Source organism: Myodes glareolus, chromosome 19 (assembly GCF_982192425.1).
Source record: "Myodes glareolus chromosome 19, mMyoGla1.1, whole genome shotgun sequence".
NCBI classification, from domain to species: Eukaryota; Metazoa; Chordata; class Mammalia; order Rodentia; family Cricetidae; genus Myodes; species Myodes glareolus.
This window is the reverse complement of record NC_142044.1, coordinates 30,730,039-30,753,435: the sequence shown is the minus strand read 5'-3', so window position 1 is coordinate 30,753,435 and position 23,397 is coordinate 30,730,039. Positions and strand designations below refer to the sequence as shown.

General features: G+C 45.4%; 1 protein-coding gene across 1 annotated transcript in view; it reads left to right on the top strand.

The window, feature by feature from the left end:
• The window catches only part of Zfat (zinc finger and AT-hook domain containing), a 175,622-nt gene that overhangs the window by 25,483 nt on the left and 126,742 nt on the right, over positions 1-23,397 (top strand). Inside the window, exons 2-3 of the mRNA XM_048457183.3 lie at positions 4,382-4,558; positions 16,720-16,971. Of these exons, the coding sequence (XP_048313140.3) occupies positions 4,382-4,558; positions 16,720-16,971 (429 nt within the window). The remainder of the gene's footprint in view (positions 1-4,381; positions 4,559-16,719; positions 16,972-23,397) is intronic.

Genomic DNA, 23,397 nt, shown 5'->3' with positions numbered 1-23,397 from the left:
ATGTTCTGACTGCAGCTTTTGCATCTCCTCAGTGTGCCTTGGGCCTCTCATCTGTTATGCCTTGTCTTGCCTCCAGCTGGCCTTAAGGTTTTTTTCATTTTGGCCACTTTAACGTGGATAAAATCAATTTCAGGAGAGTTCGGAGTCCAGGGTATTGAGAAGGTGCCAGCAGCTGTCACCCTCTCGTCATGGTCTGGGTTGTCAGAGTCTAGCTTCGTTAGGCTGAGAGATTCTTGCTGAGAAGCATGTCAGCCTTGTAGTGCCCTGCAGGAGAATGTAGGATGTAGAAACTGGCCATGTACTGAGTGTTGCCCCAGGCACATGTGTATGTCTGCCTCCTGAGAGTCCTGAGCTCTGTTCTACTCAGGGTTCACAACTTGAGTTAGATGAAACAGACTCAGGCATTCTGGGCCACCTGCCTCCAGCCTTTTGCATGCTGAGTTACAAGGATTTCAGTCCTGCCTATAGATGCATAGGCAGTCAGAGGGAGTCTAGGAACCCTGACATCCAGTCCTGAGCAGCCTCACAAAATAGCTTAGATATAATCCCTTTATACCTCATGTTGTGGTGACCCTCAACCACACAATTATTTTGTTGTTACTTCATAAATGTAATTTTCTATTATTATGAAAAGTAGTATAAAAATGTCTGATATGCAGGATATCTGATATGCCACCCCTGTGACCCACAGGGGTCATGACACACAGGTGGAGAACCATTTGTGTAGACAGTCACAATATGAGGCTATTTCTGTAAGGAAGAGTATTGTGAGATTTTAACCAGGGCTCCTGACTCCACTGTCCATGCCAGTGAAAGCCAGTGTGTCTTCTGCCTTTCCCCATGCTGTGTCTGGAGCTGGAGTGATCATGGGGGGCTTTTAAGGATGGAAAAGGCCGTTACCCATATGAGGTGGACCCTCCCTTAGTCTCTGTCTGACTCTTGTGTCTGATACACAGTAGGTCTGAAGATGTATCAGACACTCAGTGATTCTATTGACTCTAAATCAGCTTGTGCCTGTTTCACAGTGAACATAAATACATATTCGTACTTCAGCAGTAAATGACCTCTTTAGGACAGGGGCTAGCATAAGAACCAAGTCCGCAGATGCAAGAGCCCTGTTGTGTTCTAGTTATACTGAATGGATTAAAAGGAACAACAGCACAAAGTGTTAGATAGTGTGCTAGGCGCCAGAATATTTTTCACATTGATTACATCCTGTGACTTCAGCCCACAGCTCCACTACTGCTTTGTCATCTCCTGGGACCCCAGACTCACAATCTAGTTCATGGTCATCTTCTGGGAGGTCTGGGGCAGAGTCCTCAGGGTCCCAGTACAGAGGTCCACAGAGGACCTGATTGGTCCTTAGCTTAGAAAGGAGGAGTTATTATTTTTTTTCCAGCATCTTAAGGGTTTCATCTGTAACGGTGCATAGTAACTGCCTCCAGCCAGCAGATAATTCAGGGGAATTGCATGCTCACACTCCAGACTGCTGTGGGTCTCCTTGTGCTGAGCATGTCATTTTCTCTCTGAGTTCTTTTGTTAAGGAGGAGAGCATAGTAATTGAACCCCAGAATGTACCCAAATTATCACATCTTCATCAGAGCCAGCTGACAACATAATTATGACTATATTTCAGGATATAAGATACACTTTTTCATATCTGGCTACTGTAGAAAGAAAAGTGGCTCTCCTATTGTTATTTTGGTGTATTAATAATCCTTAGCATTCGGAGGGTGCAGCATTGTACAGCACCCCTTATAATATGCTTTGACACTTTGGTTTTCATGCATGGCTTTACAGACATCTCCAAGAAGTCACTGTCTATGTTGGAGGCCTGTGTTCAAGAGGGCATGCCCTGTGCTTTGTCCTGGGTGTCTTCAGTAACTGGGGCAGGCAGTTACTGAAGACACGAATATGTTGGTAGTAGCAAAGCAGAGGCCCTCACTTGCCTGCCCTTTGTCCTTCCTTTCCCATCAGTAGTAATGCCCCGCCTGGCGTGTGTTTCTTCTCTGCAGCTCTGCATCTCTGTCCCTCATGTCCCTTCTCTGCTCCTGACACCCCTTTGGTGGCCTCCTCTGTCGTGCCAACATTTTCTCTGTCTCCTTATGTGGCTCAGGCTGTTGCTGACTGCTGGTAGAGTAGGTGAACAAATCTACCCCACCCCCCACTCTTGGTGTGGTGGGCTGAGTGGAGCTCAGCAGGGCAGGACTTCAGGGCGCGGGTGCAGTTTGTGAGTGAGGAGCTGGCCTCTAGCCATGAGAGTGAAGCCATCATTGCTGGCCCTCTCAGCCCTGTCAGTTCCTGTCCTTGCTCTGCTCTTTTAACACCTCAGTTTCTGGGAGTTCTCGTCCTGTGCGGTGCCTTCTAGGATCTGCCCTTGTTCTCCTGTGACTCTGACTCTCAGCAGACCATGCTGAAAAACCTCTGTCCCTGTCAGCTTTTCCTGGTCCAGTTTTCCTCACTGAGCCCTGTCTCATGGCCATACTGCCTGGCTGAGCCCACAGTTAATGGGAGTGGCCCTGGGTCTCAGTGCTTGGTTTTTTTGTCACTCAAATTGCAGGCATAGTCCACTACCCAACAGCTAAACATGCAGAGGGTACCTGGCAAGCTCATGCTAATTAACAATTGATGACTGAGGTAGCTGTCACCCAGGGCTACCAAGGCCCTCTCTGGTGCTGTCATGCAAAAAAAAAAAAAAATCATCATATTTATTTAATCTCCACATGGTGTTTGCTGTGCCTTTGAACTGAGAACTGAGAAAGGCCTTATAATAACTCTGGCTCCCTAGACATTCTCCCCTGCTAAATGTCATAAGGTTCTCAGTCTCCTGAGAACATCTGTGAAGTGATATTATAATATTAGTCTAGTAGAGGCCTGTGGGAAATGACACCATTGCAAACTGTAAAAAACAGTGGTTCTGTGTTGTCTGTGTCATGGTTGTATGAGGGTACCTCTTGGCAGGCCTGGGCCTAGATTCATCTTTGATTGCCCAGATCAGACCAGGGCTTGTCCATGGCCTGTGGGTGACATGTTAGTCAGGCACTGTGTGTTTAAATTTGTTTCTAGCGTAAATGGCTTTAGTCTGTAGCACTTTAGCTGTAACTTGGTGGAGCTCAGCTCATGGTTTCTAGCCACACATATCCATGTCAAAACCAGGCATCGGGCAGTGATGATTATTACTCTCCGCTTGACAGGTCTTAGGGTCACCTGATCGTGCCTCTGATGGATAATCTTGATTCTGATAATTTGGTGAGCAGACTCATTCTAACTGTAAAACATACCATTCCATGGGCCGGGGTCCATCCTGAATAAAAAGGAGAAAGTAAGCTAAGCATTCATCTCTCTCTGCTCCCTGATTGATCAGCTGCCTCAAGCTCCTGCCACCCGTGTTTTCCTCCACAGTGGACTGTGAACCCCTTAAACTGTGGGACAAGGCCTTGGTGTGTGGCCGGATAACCTGGTGTCTGTTGCCAGGGAGGCTGGTGACCTCCTCAGCTCACTGACTTCAAGCTCCCAAGAGTAATTGAACTTCTCCAAGGTTCCGCCACTTACAGTATTTAGGGAAGGGAGTTGGAAACTTAACCTGGGTCTGCCTGGCTGCAAACCATGATCTTTTATAGTATACCAGTCTTTCCATTTCAGTAAACATGTAAAAATGTCAACAACAACAATAACAACAAAAGCTGCCTCTTAATGACTTTTTTGGGTCCTAAATATAATATTTGATATATATTTGTAATTATTTTATCCAACTAAAAAATGAGTTCTTCTCATTCTGTCTTCTTACCTAATACGATATTAGGAACAAGAGGAATTACTAATACCTGTGAAAAATGGTAATGTCTTAGGTAGAAATTAAGTGTCAGGAAGCAACACATGCCTCGCTGTTGCCTCTCATTCACTGCTGGACCCAGCCGTTCAGTCATGGCAAAGGTCTTACTTAGCTCTTGGCAGTGTTGCTCTCGTCAACCTTCCCCGTATCTGGTCTGAGAGAACTCGGCTGGAATGCTGAGTGATCCTCGTGTGCTGCTTCCTTCTTCCGAGACAGGGCAGGGTTTAGCTTCCAGACCATGGTTATATTTCCTTTGACTGTGCTTTTCTGAAGTCTGGGCTGCCGAGTGGATTTGGACCGATTTGGGTCACAGGGAGGTCCTTGCTAGTCTCTTCCAGAGAAAGTCTTGAAATACCGTAAAAGGAGTTTTCTTCTCAGCATTGTCTCCTGAGGTATCTGCGAAGGAAAGATAGTGTGCAGGAGGCTGATGGCAGTGCATACAGCGATTCTGTTTGTTTGTTTGGTTTTTTTATTTTTATTTTTGCTCTTTGGAATAATCACTGTTTATGTGACAGAGAAATAACAATATGTGTTTTTTTTTTCTTACAGAAAATACAGCCATCTTCATGTGTAAATGTTGTAACCTTTTCTCACCAAACCAGTCAGAACTCCTGACCCATGTGTCTGAGAAGCATAGTGAAGAGGGGGTCAATGCGGATGATGTCATCATCCCCCTCAGGCCTCTGAATACTCCTGAAACCCCCAACCCAAGCAAGGGCGGAGATGGTAAGGACAGCAGGCGTGTTGGGCAGGGACTTGTGATATGGGAACACTCTAGATTACTGTGGGGCCAGCTCTCCTGTTCATGGTCTCAACAGAAACTTAGAAAATCCACCTGGAGCCACATCATTGTCTGAATGTAGTTCTTGTGAAAGATCAGATCTTTGAATTTCCTACCTAGTAGCTCTGTAGGTGTCCCTCTAATACCTGGTCAATGATATGTGTGTGTGTGTGTGTGTGTGTGTGTGTGTATGTTGTGTATGCATAGATGTGTATATATGTGTATGTGGATATGTGAGTTTGGATGTGTGTATGCATCTGTATATATGTATGTGTGTATATGTGCATGTATGTTTGTGTATATATACATATATGTGTGTGTATGCATGGGTATGTGTATGAGGCAGGTTCCAATGAAATAAAAACAGGAGTTTGACCTCAGACAACTATGGGGTGAGTTCAGCTTTGCTACCCAGCTGCCGAATTATTTAACGCAAATGAAATTTCTTTTCTAATCCTTACTTTACTTATTTGAGAAATGAAGATAGGTATTCCTATCAAGACAGAGAATGTACCTCCTGTACATAGGGTCTTGCAAAGATGAGGATGAAGGGAGGTGTTGCTATACACTATCAATAAATCACTATCTATAGTCTCGGAAATGGTGTCTCAAAAGCCGTATTAAAAACCTAGAGGAAGGTTCAGATTGTGACTCATGGAGTCACACAGCATCCTTCAGGTTCACCGTCGGTGGGTGGAGATACATCTGTCTGCAGCTGCTGTACCCTCTTTCTGAATGAGATCAGCTACAGCAGGTGCCATGGATTAGAGAAGCCATCCAGGCACTGTAATTAGGTCCCCACAGACGATAAGGAAAAGATATAGTACAGGAGGAACAGCTGCAAACAAGATGCAGAAAAATTCCCCACAAAACCCTTTATATATGATGAGGGACAGCTGCCGGTCTCCTGAGTAGAAGCCCAGGCTGGGTGGTAAATGTCCCGTGGAGGGCTTCATTAGCCACTCTCACCATACGGTTGCTCCTTCCTGGGAATATTCAGACTGGCATTCAAAATGGTCTGGCTTATTGATCATCTGTCCAACACTGTTAACAAGGAGAGACTCCAGACAAAAACTGTTTGGTTAATAAGTCCCTCTGGCCAAGGCTTAGGGTGCTGGAAGAAATATGTCTGACAGATGATTAAGTTGTTGAGACACTGGAAAGTTTTCTTCGTTGCTGTTTGTGTTGCATGGTGAGAAAGTAAGAAAATTCAGCACCTGAAGTGGGCAGAGGAGGAGGAGGAATTCTCTCTGGTCAACATCACCACTGCTGCTCATTGCTGCTGCTGTACGCCTGGGCCTGCACCTGTCTCCACCCTTAAAGGCCTTGGGGCAGACTGTCCTCTCTCCCACAGAAAAGCAAGTCAGGGGAAAGGCATCTGTAATCACTTCACAACCTGTAGGGAACTGGGCTGTACTTGGCTTTGAAGAAAAAGGGGAAAGCTTTCATGTGCTCTAAGATACCTTTTCCCCAGCACAGGGAGCCTCAGGCCCCACCCTTTCCCTGCCATGTGAGGAGTCCTGACCCCCAAGGGAGGAGCTAATAGGAAAGAGGCCATCTGCAGAAGCACTTCCCAGCGGAGCCTGCTGAGTAAGGCCTCTCAGGAGAGGCTCCAGTTTGGGTTGACTGTTTGGAAACAGAAATGACCTCAGGAAAATGGATGCTTTCCTTATCAAACTCATCTGACAGACAGGAGTCAGTGGGTTAACATGGCCAGCATGTGAGAGTTGCTTTTGCAAAGGTTATAGTTCTTTTCCATTAGTGTTGCTTAAGGTGAAATGGAACATGAATCAGACAGGGAACAACTTTGCATTTCTGTTTCTTTTATAAACAAGAAGTAGGAAATGATAGTAAAGCCCTCTGCTTACAGGGAACTCTTTCTCTCTCTCTGTGTTGGGTGTGTTGTGAGATGTATATTCTGACTTCTGCCCTTCCCCTCCTTACCTAATGAGGTGACCCATCTTTGACCCTCAACCCCTACAACTGTTCCCTTCTGCCTTTCTTTCCTTTTATCACCTGAAGTCTAGCCTTTGGGGAGCCAGCACTTGACAGGCAAAGGTCACTCTTCTGCCTGGGAAGCTGGCTCCCCAAAGATGGTTTTGTCCCACTCGCTCACTCCTGCATATTCCTTGGCCTTAATCAGTTTGGGTTGACCTGGAAGGACTTGGTGTTAGCTGTGTGTTGGTTTAGAACCCCTTCCTCTGGGTTCTAGAACCCACTCTGAGTCAGATCAGTCTTCCAGTCTGTGTGTTCACTGTGTCTGTGTTGCTTTCTCTCATTTATCCCTAGGATGGCTTTAGGCCATTCCTTTCTTGTGGCCAGTTCCCCAGCGAATCCTCCTCCCCAAGTGCCGGATGATTGTTACCATTTGAAGTGGTCATCTTCTGTTTTCTTGATGTTGGCTTTGCTGCCTTCCCTGTCTCGTAGAGGATCAGCTCCATCCCACCTGTCTCTTCTCAGGAAACATCACAGGAACCAACAGAATATAAATTAAAATGATGCAGAATTGAATTTTTTTATTATCAAATTGGTGAAAGCTCTTAAGCATATAAAAGTATTCCTGGCTGATGTGAGGATGGAAACAGTAGAAGCTTCTAGATCCTGGTAGAATGTGAATGGGCAAACTGTTTCAGAGGCATTCTGATAGAACCTTTTAAAATTCTAAATGAGTACTTCTGCTTCTCTGCCCAAGCAGAGCCTGCATAAACACACAGTATAGAATGTTCATGCTGCCTTGTCTGTAAGTTGGAGAGAAGAGATAGGCTGCCCAGAAAAGTTAATTGAATTAGATATATTTTCCGTAGAAGGAAATACCATACAGACATAAAAAGAATGAGGAGAAATGCTAATAATAAATGCTTGAAGTTTGCATGTGCAAGCTTTTCTCTGTGCCTTTATATTTACTTTAGTGTTTCCCATGCTTATGTCCCTTTCTATGCATTTCAAGTTTTTTATGACCTATTTTTCAGTCTGCTAATTCTATTTATACCTGTACCTTTGGAGATAAAACTGACATAAAATTTCACCATATTAACAGCCTTGGAGCATAAATTTTCATGGTTTTAAGCATGGTCAAAATGCATGCACTGTAATAATTACTTAATTCTAGAACATTCTTCACTGTAAAGCAAAACTAAACCAGCACTTGTACCCACTAAGCAATCATGTTTTCCTTTCCTCTTTTGCCCTGGAACTCCCTGACTGACCTTATGTCCCTGTGGATGGCCATCCTTTGTTTGCTTCATAGATACAGGAGTCATAAAGCATAGCCTTCTGTGTTTGTCTCCTTTTACTTCTGTATTTTTCCATGATTTATCCATGTGATAGCATGTGCCAGTTCATTTCTTTTCATGGATGAAATGCATTTTGGAGCATGGATATATTATACTTTGTCAGTTCATTCATTGTTAATGGACATTTAGCTTGTTTCCACTCTTTGGCTACTGTGATTAATGCTTCTATGAACATGAATGTGCAGGTTTGCACATAAATACATGTTTTTATATTTTTTTGAGTACATACCTAGGAATGGAATGGCTGGGTTATGTAATTCTGTGTTTAAACTTTTTGAGTATGTGTGTGTGTTTCTGTATACCTCTGTGTGTATGCAGAGGCCACAAGAAGATGTTATTTTTTCCTCTCTCACTCTCTGTTCTATTGTTTTGAGACAGGACTCTCATTGTGAGCTCAGCATTTTGGTTAGGCTGGCTGGCTGGCCAACAAACTCTCAGGATCCACCTATCTCCACCTTCTATTACATATGTAGTGCAGTGAAAGATTAGCAGCAATAACATTATACAGAACCATTAAGATGATAGTCTCTACTAAAATTGCCAGCATGGCTAATCTTATATTTTGCAGTCATTCTTAAGTAAAATAAAGATTGCTTAAACATAAGCACTCTAATACCTGAAGTAGTTGCTCTCATGACCAAGATGACCACGGAATGGCTAACAATAGGTAGTGTACACAGTGTGTGTACGCTCAGCGAAGTGATGATGCCTGGAGATTTCACTATGCTGTGGGTTTGTTTCGTTCTGGAATTGCTCATTTGATATGTTTGGATCAGAGTTGGTCATGAATAGTGGTGATTATGAAAAGTGAAACTTTTCATGCTGAGGAAGGTCAGCAGCACAGGCAAACAGTCTCACTACTGAGCTGCTATTCTGTGGCATTCTCATATATGTATATATCTATATATAGACTTTACTTCTGACTTAAACTCTTCTCTAGTACGTTTTGTCCTTTTCTTTTGTATTTAGTAGAAGATTAATTGCTTGTATAGTTTAATTTTAAAAACTATTTCCTAAGACTTTAATTAAAACCAGGTTCTTACAATGAGAGAATTTCTTCCTGAGTTTTTCATTATGAGCCCCATGTGCTCTTTCTGTAGCCCCATATTTCTATATGGCACGGCAGCCAAGCCATCAAGCCATAGCCACACCTGAGATGGGTCACGTATCCTGCCAGGCAGGCTGTCGCTAACCTAACAAAAGGCCAGGATGTTTTACTCCTTTCTTTGTAATTTGGAGGATGCCTTATAGAGATGCAGGTTCAAGTCTAGTAACAGCTAGCATACAGAACAGACAGGTAGTTGTGGAGTGAGGAAAAGCCATTCACCTGTTTACGTAGGAGACAGAATGCTAATGTATTTCCCCAAAGTTAAGTTTTGGTATAAAGGCTGTTTGGAGAATAAACGAAGAGGAATTCTTCAGGATGTGAACTCAGGACTTCATGAGGGACCGCTGAGAATCTCCCTCCCGATAAAGCCATGTGAGTCGTGTCTTTATTTCTGTGCCTCCACGCCACTCCAGAGAGATAGTTTATATTGGGGTCTGGTTGAGAGAAATAATTGAGAGTCCTGGCCAGCACCAGACCCCAACATCTTTCTCCCCGTGAAAGTCTGTAAAATTTGATTCTTGTCCAGGCTTAGTTTCTCTCTGATGGCTTCCACTCAGATTTAACCTTCACACTTCATTTTAACTGGAAAGCTACTTGAAATAGTTTAATTAAAATTTTAACTGCGTAGTAATTGATTTATTGTTTTTCTTTACCTTTTTAACATGAAGGTTCCTAAATCCTTTCGTTTATTTGATAGCCTTTAATCTTCTTTGCTCACAGAGGTCTGGTCTGCAGAATGACCTTTCACTTTCTTCCTCTTACAGCTCAAGTCTCTAGCTGTGATTCAAGCTGTGATCAAAACAAAATTGCCAAGTAGATCAAGTTCATTCTCTTTGGTGTGTGTGCGTGCGCACATGAATGTGACATATGGTTTGGGGTGTGTGCGTGTGTGTGTGTGTGTGTGTGTGTGTGTGTTTTGGTACTTGTGTGCATGGAGAGTTGGCTATTTGTGCTTTTTTTTTTTGTTTTTTTCGAGACAGGGTTTCTCTTTAGCTTTGGAGCCTGTTCTGGAACTAGCTCTTGTAGACCAGGCTGTCCTTGACCTCACAGAGGTCTACCAGCCTCTGCCTCCCGAGTGCTGGGATTAAAGTCATACGCCACCATCACCCGACCATTGTGTTCATTTCATTATGAAGAACTTACGGGTTTGGGGTGTATTGTCCCCCCCCCCCCCGGTATATCCCTCTGTAGAATCTCCTTTCCTTTCTTTTTCATCTTTCTTTCTTTTCCACTTCTGTATCCACTACCCACTGACCATGGGTCTGCTCCATGTCTGGTTGCTATGGTAGGTGCTGAGGGGTCCCAGGTACCATGTCTGTTAGCTTTTCCTCTCTGGTGGATGATAAGTACTCATGAGCATTTAGGGTGCTATTCTGGGGTACTCAAGTGGGGATCATGTGCTCTGGGTCGAGGGTAAAAGACAACTTCCTAGGGAAGTCGATGTCAGAAACTTTAGATCTGTTTTGTTGTCTCTTCTGGACATTTTCAACAGATAAGGCCATTTTGATGTATGAGTGATTTGCTCTAACATGGTTGTGAAATTCACTAAGACAGTTCTGTTCACATCTTACCTTTGCTACCTACTAGTTCCATGACCTTGGGTCATAGTAACTAATTGTTGCAAGTACCAATGTTCTTCTTCTTCTTTTTATTTTTTTGGAAACCCATAAATTTTTATCTATTTTGTCATATATGTGTGCGAGAGTGATTGTATGTATATCTGTCTGTACACCACATGTGTGCTGGTATGAACAAAAACCAGAAAAGGACATCAGATTTCCCAGAACTAGAGTTAGAAGTTGTGAGCCACCCCATGTGGGTGCTAGGAATGAAACTTGTAAGAAGTTGCGAACGAATACTCTTAACCACCAAGCCATCTCTCCACCCTGTCTCAGTGTTCTTGACTGAAATTGGGATGGTGCTGATGAAGTACCTGGCAATTAAATGAAGGAGTGCCTGTGATGAGCTCAGCATGGTGCCTTCGGTGTTCATACCTCAGCTTCATTAACTTCGCTGCCATTTCCACAGTATGGCTGATAAACCTGCAGGGAGAAAATAGCTTTGGCCTTTGGCCTCTGGTGCCTCAGCTTTGCTGTAGAACAGGACACAGTCTTTCCCCGCAGAGGGGTATGGCATTGTTCAGAAGCCTAAAAGGCTTACGCTCCCTGGGTTCTGATAAATAATTCATTGTCTCCCCTATTGCTTCCTGGGCTTTGGAAATAAATGTCAGGAAGATTGACTGTCAGGGCCCTCCATTGTTAGTCTTTCCAGATTTCCCAAGGTCTGGAGCTACTGTGACTAGAGACCATGCTGCCATGTAAGAGCACTGGGAGGCTGGTTATCCGAGGTGTAGCCATGACAAAATCAGTGTAACCTTAATTCTACATTGGTCTCTTGGTGTGTGAGCTATTTTAAAACAATGAAATCAAGGAAGAACATTCACTGAGTGAGAGTGAACAGGAATGCATACACATCTAGGAGTCACAGAATCTGATGATGGCCTGGTTGGGAAGGCAGGAATTTCTTAAGTAGGATATCACACCCCAGAATGTTAGGGCGGTGGTGCAGTGACAAACACTTGCCATCCTGCCAGTCGTTCTTGAGTGCACTGCCGCTGTCACAGAGGCCACATTTGTAACAGGCGCTCTGTGAAGTGGACACTGTGATGTGCTTACAAACTTGAGGCACAGGGAGGTTTGAATCCAGGGCTGACCTACTCAAAGGCTTCTTCTCTGCTCTGCACACTGGGTTGAGCATCCTTAGCTGGCCCTGGGGGCTTCAGCAGTAGAGTCTGTGGTCGAGAATAAGGACCCCCGCAGTCCAACTTTGCATGCTCAGCTAACGGTTCTGGAAAAAGTGCCAAGCCTTGGGAACCTCTGGGTCTTTGGTTTGTTTCCTACAGAGTGAATTATGTTTGGTTACACACATCTCACTAAATTTTTATAACAGTAAAATGAGATAATAACTGGGAAAGAGCCCCCCAACTTGAATGATGTACAAAGAAAAGGCTTACATTATTAACTTTTTTGTTTTCTTGGGCTTTTTCTTTTCTTTTGGTTGAATGTAAAAACCTCCCATGGTTCTCTCTGTTCTTTGACAGGTTTTTTGGCCTTGGATCTACAAGGGTGATTTTGTGGCAGAGAGAGTTGGTTGGCTTCAAGGGCTCAGAAGCACCGTGGCTCTGCCCCCTTTTTTTTTGTTGTGAACTTAAAGCACAAGACACAGCCAGCGCATTCTCCAAAAGCCTCTTTTGCTATTGTCACATAGTGATCATTTTTTTTTCCTTACCTGCTTACTCCTCTCCAGTTCTCTTTAAGATCCAGGGAGACCCAGGGATTAAAAGGCAGCTCAGGCATCAGGGTTTATATTAGGAGGTGAGGAAAAAGACACACGAAGTGGTGGTTGAGCGCACATCCCGTGTGTGTGTGTGTGTGTGTGTGTGTGTGTGTGTGTGTGTGAGACACCAGTCAAGTGAGGACATAGCTAGTCCTGCCTCAGTTGCTGTCGGCTGCATCAAGGAGGTGGTGCTAATATTTGAGCTGGACCGTATTCTAGGATGTGCTTGAGTCTGACCTGCAGGGAGGAAGTGGACGTAGCGAGGGAGAGAAGGCAGGATACATGTGCATGTTCAGGAAACTTGAACAGCTACACTGGACAGTGAGGGGGAAGCAGAAGAGAGAATGGAGGTTTGTTGCTCTCTCCCTTTCTCCCTCTTTCTCTCCCCTCTCCCCCCCTTTGTGTGTGTGTGTGTGTGTGTGTGTGTGTGTGTGTGTGTGTGTGTGTGTGTGTTTGGACCATGTGCAAAAGGGCACATGGAAAAGTGTGTTAATTTTCCTAGGGAGACATGAACAGACAGAGAAATGATTTCATCCAGGTCTGTCTTGGTGAACTTGTGAGTTCAGTGGACTTCCTTAAGGGAACACAGGAGAAGAATTACTTATAGGAACATAGGACCTCAAAACAGCTGCTTCACCAAAGAAGTCCCACATTGCACAGCTGACAACATTCTTTCAGTTGCACAGACGGAGCCTACCCTTCCACTAACTGCCTATCTTCTGTGTGCTCTAGCACCTCCTGAGACCTGCGCATCTGGGAGGCTGGAGTAGGATGGAGGGGCCAGAATCTTAGGCTGCCCTTGCCAGCCTTCCTTCTGTGGGGACTGTAACAGCCTTGATCTTAGGAGGGTCAGCATAGTGTGACCAGTCAAGCTGTTCCACTCCTGAGAAGACAAAGGATACATCATGCTTGGTGCACAGTGTTCCCCAATACCTTGCCTGAGGATTGTGGGACAGATTTATCCAGAACAATGGAACATTCTAGAGCCAGGAAATGGTAAGGAGACAAGGGTTAGTGGCAGGAAAAACCTGGAGCAGAAGGCTTGCACAGACTTGAGTGGACACAATTGCTTGAGACTGGGAAGGCTGCTTACTGTACAGACTTGAGGGCAAATAGCCTGAGCTCAGTGACAGACTGAGCTAAGGGATTCACGGAGGAGCAGAAGAGACACCTAGCCAGGCCTATCCTGATGTTTTGACTTGAGGCTGTGCGGTTTTCCTCCCAGCCCTAGAATTTTCAGCTCTTCATGAAATGTGGGTAGTTGACAGCAGCAACTTGTTTTCAGAACTTAAATTATTCCAAGCTCATTTATGAATATTTCATTTTTTTTGCTAACTAATTGGTTTCGAGGATCTGAATTATGGATGTCGAGGATGGAAGATTAGTTTTGTTGCTGTTGTGTTGGAAGCTTTCAGGGCTGATTTTCTTTCTTTCTTAACCACTAGATTCCACACTGCTCATTAGTTCGTCTGGCTTTGTGGGGTCAGGACACTGGGTTAGGTGCTAAGGGATGTAAGGCGTAACCAGGCTGCAGAGAGCCCCCAGTTTGCTGGCAGAGGGACTCAGCCCGTCTGCCCTGCTGCTCACTGTGCTGTGCTCCCATTGCGTGCCATCAGCACTGCCAGCCCAGCACACTGTGTCTCTGGACAAAGCACAGGACACCCGTTCCACGGGGTTTCCTGGCCTTCCAGGTGAGGGCACAGTTCTCTACACGACACCAGCCATAATCTTTTCTTTGGGGGGGGGCGGCAGGGTCTCAAGACCACCCTCTTTGAATGGCTAGCTGAAGTTTGGGAGATTGTTGTGGTCTTCCTCCGGTTCAGTAATTTGCTAGAGGAACTTACAGAACTCAGCAAAGTCCTACATGTAGGACTGTAGGTGGGACTAGGATGGCTCTCAGTAGAGCTTTGGGCTCCCCATTTAGTGCTGGATGTCAACACCTCCTCCCATCCTTCATGCATGGTGAGATCAAGACTCACCTAGGAAGTCTCTCATGCTATCACCGCACACAGCTGTTGCTGGGGTCTCGAAGGCCTACTGCTCATGTGCGATCTCCATTCTCCTAGGTCTTTCAATCCCTTTTCCTCTGGTCCCTCTGAAGGTTGGAGGTGCTGTGTTGTACTGCGAAGTTCCCATCACCTGCCACCTAGTCCAGAGCCTTCGGGCAGACACATATACACCTATCAGAAAGGACAGGAGGGCCTGGAGGTCACCCAGGTCAAGGACCAGGCCTCGCTATCTGTTAAATTCATCTTGACGACACAGCTGTATGCTCAGAGCATCCAGAGAACAGCTTCTGTCTGCACAGCAGGACATAGTTCCCCAGGAGGTTAGAGCTGGGCCTTAGACTTCAGTCAGCTGCTGGGTGCTGGCTTGTGCAGCTCAGCTGAGGGGTGTGAGGAGTGTTCTATAGGTTCTGTTTGTAGCATGTAGGGCCTGCCTGTTTGTGTTTTCTGTCCCCACCTGGTACCCCACAGCCAGCAGGCCCCAGAGAAAATCAACCACACAGATCTCTATAAGTTATAAAGCTGATTGGCCCATTAGGTCAGGCTACTTATTAGCTAACTCTCACATCTTGATTAACCCATTTTTCTGATCTATTTTAGCCATGTGGCTCAGTACCTTTTTCAGTGGGGCAGCTCACATCCTGCTGCTCAGTGGTCTGGGCAGGAGTGGGAGGAATCAACTTCCTCCTCTCCAGAATTCTCCTGTTCTCCTTGCATCATTTCCACTTCCTGTCTGGTTTTCCCGCCTACACCTCCTGCCTGGCCAATCAGTGTTTTTTTTAAACACGATTGACAGAATACAGACAATTCTCCCACACTATCTGTTAACCTTGCTTCCCAGATGCTAATTGCTGTTCCGTCAGGTTGCATGTGTTGTTGTAAAGAATAATAATAGGAAGTTTCAAGACTTTGTTCTTACTCCATTGCTGGATTCCTTCCTTGAACCTGCAGTGCCCAGCCACTGGTCCTCCCGGGACACGGCCTTTGTCCTTGGTGGTATCCAGTTCTGACAAAGGGATCAAAGGGCTTCAGTCTGTTGGCTGCTTTGTCTGGTCCCTTACTGTATTTTCATGTCTGTAAGCACTGTTTCCTCCCATTTTTACCCACCCCCAATGGCCTAGTGAGATGGAGTGCAGTCTGTAGTTGTGCTGGCTACCTAGGCCAGAGAAGGCTATGGACTAGATCCTCAGGCAGTGCTGACCTGTGCTTGGCATTATAGCTCTGCAGAGTTCTGTCACACAGGGAAATTTCTTGTTCCATTTTCGTGTCCAGTGTCCCTGAATGCTTGGGAACCCTGGGTTGAGGTGGGTTGTGTTGCCTAGAGGACCATAGGCATGCTGCTCTGCCCTGCAGACTGTGCTCCCATCTTCCTGCCTTGTGGGCTTGGGTAACCCTTTTGATTAAAGGGTGCCACTGTGCTAGCATTGAGCAGAGTCACTGGTGTTTCCCTGTGTGAGCCTCAGCTCGTTAGACAGCAGGAACAGTCGTGCCCATTCTACAGTCAAGCCATCACCTAAGATGGCACCAAGCCTTAGGACCCCTCTTCCCAATGCTGAGGGGTTCAGTGCCAGCTCTGACATTGGGGTGTCATCAAGCTGGGGCCATACCCCTGCCTGGACTGTCTCCAAGGCATATCACATTCATAAAACTACATCAGTCCCAGTTCACATGACTGTGTGTGCAGTCCTGTCCACTGCTCCTGCTTCCTGTTTAACCCACCTTCATTCTAGAGGCCAGTATTTTCATGATGAGCACTAATGGACCAGAATGCTGCTGTAATGTAGTTTGGAACTCATTCCGAAGCAGTTCTGATCACACTATTTAAAAATTCCTAGGTCAGTAGGCAGCTTGAAAAATGTTATTATCTTTTGCCCAGTAATTTGTGGCTTTACATTATAATACTTTCCCCCTCTCCTTACCAGGACAGTTTGAGTCTTTGACATAATCAGAATAGCTGCATAATAGGAATGTGGTGCTCTCATCAGTGTCTGAGAATCATTCGCAAAGGAGTCTTGAAGCACTTTCTGAGAACTGGATTTAAGTGGAAGTGAGGATTAATAAGGGGCGGGATTTGTGCACTGCCAGCCATCCTCACAACATGAACTTGTTCCCCCCTTCCAGCTTTATTGAAGGAGTGTGTGTAGAGGTCTGACCCGTTGGTAGTCTTGAAGCAGGATATTGCAAAATCGATTACCATTAGCATCAGCATTAAAGATATTTGCAGCTGGTAATTTGGGGAACCACTAAAGACGTTTCGTTTTTAATAAAGCACAGACCTTGACCACACTTACACAAAGAGGTTGAGTAACGGTCCCGCTCTGCTCCTCATGTGACTGCCCCCTGCCTTGTTGTTTCTTTTGCAGAGTTTTTGGTTATGAAGAGAAAGAGAGGCAGGCCCAAGGGTTCCACGAAGAAGCCCAGCACTGAAGAGGAGATGGTAGAGAGCCTTGTGAGCCCCAGTGAAGATGCCCCGTTGGCTCCAGAGGAAGGGAGTGGCCTGGCCCCTAGCAGCTTGGAGTGTAGCAAATGCTGCCGCAAGTTCTCCAACACACGCCAGCTGCGCAAGCACATCTGCATCATCGTGCTGAATCTGGGTGAGGAGGAAGGAGTCGCAGGTTAGTGCTGCATGTCAGGTTCTTATCAAGAGCAGTAACAGCCAATACCTGCTTTTAGGCTGGTTGCTTGGAAATAGTGTGTGCTTGAGCGCGTCTCTCCATCTGGTTCACTATGGTTGTTTACTGTTCCTGAGAATAGTCCCCGAAGTGAAGATGTCAAGCAGTAGGTGAGACCTGCAGCATGCTGCTCAGAGGTGCTTGGAGAGGAAGTCTGGGGATTATGGCAGTGGGAAACTCTATCTCCACCTTGTTCATGTGTCAGGAGAACAGGGAGCTTTTGGAAGCAAACTGTGGAAGGGCAGTCATCAAGAGCAGTCATCCTAATATGAACCCAGGGGACCTGGACAGCACTCAAGCGTGAGGTGGGGGACATTAAAGTGGATAGATGGAGTCAAGGGTGGCAGGCTGAGTGGTCACTGGTGACCGAGGACTGTGGTGGGCATTCTTGAAGAAAAAGCATCATGTACTTCCTCTGGCTGTGTTCCTGGCTGGGCTGCAACACTGAAGCACTCGAGTGGGGCTGAGGGTGATTGCAAGCGTGGCATGAAGTGGCCACATCATGGCAAACTCACAGATACCTTCTTTCTCTCTTTGAGGCGCACCCGGACGAGGGAGTTCTTGAAGGGCTGGCTGTACTGTGCAAAGTGTGCTGTGTGGGAGCCCAGCATGTGGTCAGGGTTTGAATCTGCTCCAGCCTTGCTGGCCTGCTTTAACTTCAGTTTCTTCATCAGTAACACAGGAAGAAAACCTGCTATTTTGTGTGAGCGCTCTGAGTGTTAAGTGAGACGGGGCTTCTCCTGAGCTTGGCGTAGCACTTGCCCTATCAGAAGACGCAGTATTCGTTAGCTCCTCTGTTAACTGCTACGTCCATGTGGCTACAGAACCTTTGTCATCCTGGCTGTTCTAAGGACAGCACACTTGACACTGACAAGGGAAGACATTGCCTGGTGTCTGTTCGGTAACAAGAGGACCTGACCTTTGACCCATCAGAGGCCATCCTCTGACTCGCTTTTCTTAATTTGTTTACTGTAAATGTCTCCCAGTGTTGAAGCAGGATGCCTGGTATGCAAAATCCCAGCACAGATTGGATGGATTATTAAGTAATTCATCAATTTATACTTAACAAGCGTCCAGGTGGGTGGCCAAGGCTCATTGCCAGCATCTGTGGCAGCTGATTAAGACATCTCTCCAATCTCCTAAAGAGCACTAAAGGTGGTCATGTGACCCTTGCCACTTTGTGTGGTAACAGAATCCTGACGTGACAGTGGGCTGGCAGCCGTCCCACAATGTGAGCAGTGTGCTCAGTTGGGGATCTGTGTCTCAGCTGATCCGAAAGTCATTTTGGAAAATTGAAGATAGGTTTTAGAGAGCAGTTGCTTAGGATCAGGTTGTACCATCTCCAAACCTGAAACCCAGATAGCCCTGGCTCTGTATTTCATTGATGTGGGTTATGGGTGTTACTGTTCTCTCTCCGTGTCTCTGCTTTTCTGTCCACTGTCTCTTACATACCACATGCAGACACATACAGACACACGTGCATACACCCACCCCTCCTCTCTGTCCCACTGTCTCTTACATACCACATGCAGATACATACAGACACACGTGCATACACCCACCCCTCCTCTCTTCTGGCATCCTCCTTGATATTTGTTGCATCTTCAGCAGCCCTGGCCACTAAGGCAGCCTTTCTGATTTCTACCTGGTCGTCTGCAGACTGGTTCTCTGCCATTAAGTGGTTGCTGTGCCTCCGCAGCCTTGTCCTGTCCTGATCGAGATGCCTGGTATTTGGAATTTCAAATCTTTTGTGGTACTGAACTTTCCTTCCTGCCTCCCAGGTGTAGGTCTAATTTTGGAGCCAAAGTAATAAGTTTTCATCTAGCTGGCATAGAATCTATCTCTTCATATTAGCCTTCATCTTTTCCCACTCCAGATGACCTTACTATGTGGCACTGTGGTATCATCTTCCAGGGTTTCCATGTTCCAGTGTTGAGGTCAGCCTTGGCACAGCCAGTGACAAGCTGTGTTATTATTTTCCTGTGTGTAATTATAAACAAGGACTTAGTAAAATCTCCTGAGGTATTTGTCTGTGTGTGTGGTTAAATTCCTGACCGCAGATCTGCCTAGTCAGAAAATACATGTTACTACATCTCCATAGATAGCCCCCACCAACTTATGGTCCAAAACAGTCTAAGAGCACCATTGGATTGTATAAATTTTGTTGTCTGGTGTGTGTGTGTGTGTGTGTGTGTGTGTGTGTGCGCGCGCGCGCATACACACATGCGCACGTGTTACATGTGTTGGGATGACATGTGGTGGTTAAGGGTATCCTCAGTTATTGTACCTCGGTTCCTGTTTACTAGATAGGTTCTCTCAGTGGCTTTGAGCTCACTGCATAGGTAGGCTGCCTGGCCAGTGAGTCCCAGGTATCTGCCTGCCTCAGCCTTCTAGTGCTAAGATTGTAAGAGCATGCTACCATGCCCGTGTTTATAAAAAAAAAAAAACAAACAAACAAAAAACTTCTTACTGTATGGTCTGGGGTGAGCTCAGATCCTTATGCCTGCATGTGGTTCTTGTGACTGTTTTACTAGGTGTCCCAACCCCAAACAATGAGCAAACGCCTACTGTTGTCATTTTTAAATACCATACTGCATTTCTTCCTAGGTATAGGCCTATAGTTAAGGGACAATAGGATTATTTTAAAACAGTCTTTAACACACAATCTTATCATTAGTCTTTGCATGCCATTATTGACTTAGGAAAATGTCTCTTCACATAACTTTGGGTAAAGAGGGAATATTTTACATTTCTGCACATTCAGGTTTGTCAAACGGACCTGAGAACGCAGGTCCCAGCCCCTTTCCAGCTCGGGCTATATCTTTCTTTGCCTTCCATTGTGTAAATTGTTATCCCTTTGATCTCTCATGCAAATCATGCTCGAAAACTTTTAATTCATAGCTCTTTCATCACTTGTGGATTCTTTTTGAGCATGGCTAGTTACTGACTATTTGTGTTTGTATGTGGCTGGGGTTTTCCTCGTTCATGTCAATAAGTCATCGTGCTTCTGAGCTGTCCTGTGTGCTGCAAATATTCCCCTCAGTTTGTCATTTATCCTTTAAAGTCTCTTGCATTTCTTTGTGGCTTTAAATTTCTTGCCCCCCCCTTTTTTTTTTATTAAATGTAGCTCAGGAAGCTGTTGCCATGCCTTCAAATATGCCTCTGCCTGTTTCTGTTGTTCATGTGCGTTCATTCAATCTATATATTTGAAAATTACAATTTGGAAATTATATTTCTGCATAACTTGAGAAGTAAGGCTATATACACATATGATCAATACATTCATTTTAGTCAATAAAATATACTAAAATATAAGATCTATAGAAAAGGGTCTTGCAGTTCAAAGTCTAAACACCCCTTACAAATAAACATTATGCTTTGGGGTTGCAAAGACAGTGCATAATGGCCCCATGTCCCCACACCCTCACACAAAACTAAGATTCTGAGTGTGCTGGTGTGGGCCAGATCACTTGTCTTCCATGTAGATTTGTCAGCCGTTCTGCCAGCAGGTGGCAGAATTGTCCTATTCCCTCAAAGCTCACCTGTTGCTGCCCCTTTACTCACCCCTACTCCCGACAGACGTCCACTGATCGGGTCTCCACATCTGTGATTCTGTCCTTTTCAGAATGCTGTGTAAATTGAACAACACAGTATGTGACCCTGTACAAAACAGCCTGTGTTTAAACTCCATCTCTAATTAGTCATCTAGGAAGCTAAGTCTAGCCGTGTGTTTATCCAGAGTCCCCTCCTCTTTTGGGAAGAGGTGGGGAGCAAGATCTTTTCTTCCTGGCCTTAACAATCAGTGTTATCTCTGTCCCAGGGATGCAGAGCACATCCCTTCCTTGAGCCTCTGGCAGGGAGGCTTTCATGTACCTCAGTAAGAAATGGAAGTCCCTCTGCACACTTCCTGTTGTTTGCAGTCCCTCTGTGATAATTAGGCAGTGACTGCAGCAAGGCAGGCAGGCTTGGTCCTCCTAACAGGATTATCAGTGTACACAGTAATGAGCTGTGTGGAAAACAGCCTCGTCCTCATTGATCCGGGTGACCTAAAAGGACTTTAATTTCACAGATACCTAATGGGAAGGTAGAGACCTGGCTGATTTTCCCCCTCTGGTCTCCGTGGATACCTCTCAAATGCAGAAGTGCCCTTATGCCCAGCTGCCTGGGGCTGAGTTGCTCACACTGCACCGTGCTCCCAAGCCTGCCAAACACAGCTTTGCAATTGGAAAGCAGTCCCATAATTCTTCCCGTACATGCACTGTAAAGAGTACTTCAGTGACATTTCAGAAATTGACCTTGACTCTATAGCTTGTTAAAACAATTAGAAGAGAACAAAATAAGTGTTTTTCTTTTCCCTCTCCTCTGAACCCTGGCAAGTTAAAATAACATTTTGAATATGTATTCAACATTTATTTATTTCATTCTGAATTTCAATAGTAAGAGGAACTGGGAAAAGAAATGGCTTTCCCCTGTTGTTATGCGAAACAACTGGTGTTTTTGAAAAACACTTTTCAGCCTACAGAAATCAATATGTCAAGTTTTGAAAGTGGCTTCAGAGCCTTTAAAGTTTGTTATTTCTGGGGTCATTCCCTGCAAAGAGGGTTGTAAAATTCCCCATTGCTTATGTTAAATACTCTCCATGGAAGAGCGCATGGGGTCATCAGGTCATCCCAAAGATACCCTGTGTGCTCCTTGGAGATTTGGACTGTACTTCAACTCTGTCTTCTGCTCTGATTGTGACCACTGCAGGTGGCTTGATGAAGATGCTCTGAGCTACATTTGAGGGCTTACAAGTGCAAGGCTGTGTGTGCAGCAGCCCTCTGAGTATCACACTTCTCTCCTTGCAAGATGAGTGTGGATGCTGGCTGTTTCTTTTTGCTGCCTGTTTGTGCTTTGGTTTTCTCTTAACTACTCAGGGAAGAGGCACTGGTAGGCATCCAGCTGAGCTCAGCTTGGGTACATTGTAGTGAGGATGTGTGTTGTGTGACAGACTTTTTCCCAAGAAGGCACAACACACACACACACACGCACATACCCCTACTCACCCTAGATATGGAGCCCCTGACAGACTGGAGTGATGGATACCAACCAAGTCCTACTTGGTTAACCGGGGAGTTTTACTGGGTTTACTCACAGGAGAAAAAAATGACTCAAAGACAGCTGCCTCACCAAAGCCCATCTCATAAAAGTAGAGAATCTGAGCTCACTTCACAGCCTGCAGGCAGCTCAACAAGTTGAAGGGTGTCCTTTCTACGTGGCTCAGTTGGTCTAAACCTCTTCCAGGCTGGTTTCTTCTTCAGCACATGGTATTGGGTCTCGAACCCTTTGAGGGTCCAGTGACACTTTCACAGGGATCCCCTAAGACCATTGGAAAACACAGATAAATACATTGAGATTCATAACAGTAGCAAAATGGTAGTTATGAAGTAGCAACAAAAATAATTTTATGGTTGGGGGTCACCAAAACATGAGGAACTGTAGTAAAGTATCTCAGCATTAAGAAGGTTGAGAACCACTGGCAAATGGGCTTGTGTGAGACTCTTTGTAGCTTGGCTTGTCCAAGAGTGACTCTCAGCAGTCTTTATTGTTTATTCTTGGAAAGGATGGGTGCTTATTGAATCTGGTCAATTTCAGGGACTTCCTTAATCTATTTTGAGTTGTTTGTTCTTTGATTTAAGGAGCATCCCTGGAGGATGGGATGTTTCAATCTGAGAGCAAACTGTGACATAATAGCTATGGCCCAGCACAGCTCATGTTCCCTGTGATCCCCCTTCTTTCCTGCCTGCCCACTGCTCCTGCCCAGTCTGCTCCAATCCCTCCCTCTTCCCCCATCATAGACCTATACCAGATTCTGACCACAGAGCTTCTCAGATGGCAGGCGGCCTGATGTCACCAACTGCTTTCTGGTTGGTGGATCCAGCCAGAGTTAGCAGCCACCATCTTGAACTTGAACTATCATTGAACTAGAGGAGAAGAGAGAGCCTAAGAGTTTATTACTGTGGCCCAGGAGTGTCATTTCTGCCCATACAGTTTATCAGCCTGGAAGACATGGCCTTCCTAATCTTGAGTTGCCTGTAATCTAGCTATGATCCCAGTGTGAAAGAGGACGGGACATGTTTGCTAAGCATTACTAAAAAACACGCAGGGCTTCTACTCATGTGCACAGTTCATCTTTATCTGTGGGTGGCTTCCTACAGCTCTCCTGCTCAGCCCTACTTCAGTTTGGCTGTTGTGCAGTATGTAATGAGAAGCTCTCATCTAACTTCTGGTGGAACTTCTCTGGACTTCTATCTTGGTATGTGTCCCCATCATCCTGATGTCTCAGTCTCAAGCCTTCCTCAGCTGCCACATCTTGTCACTATCCATGAA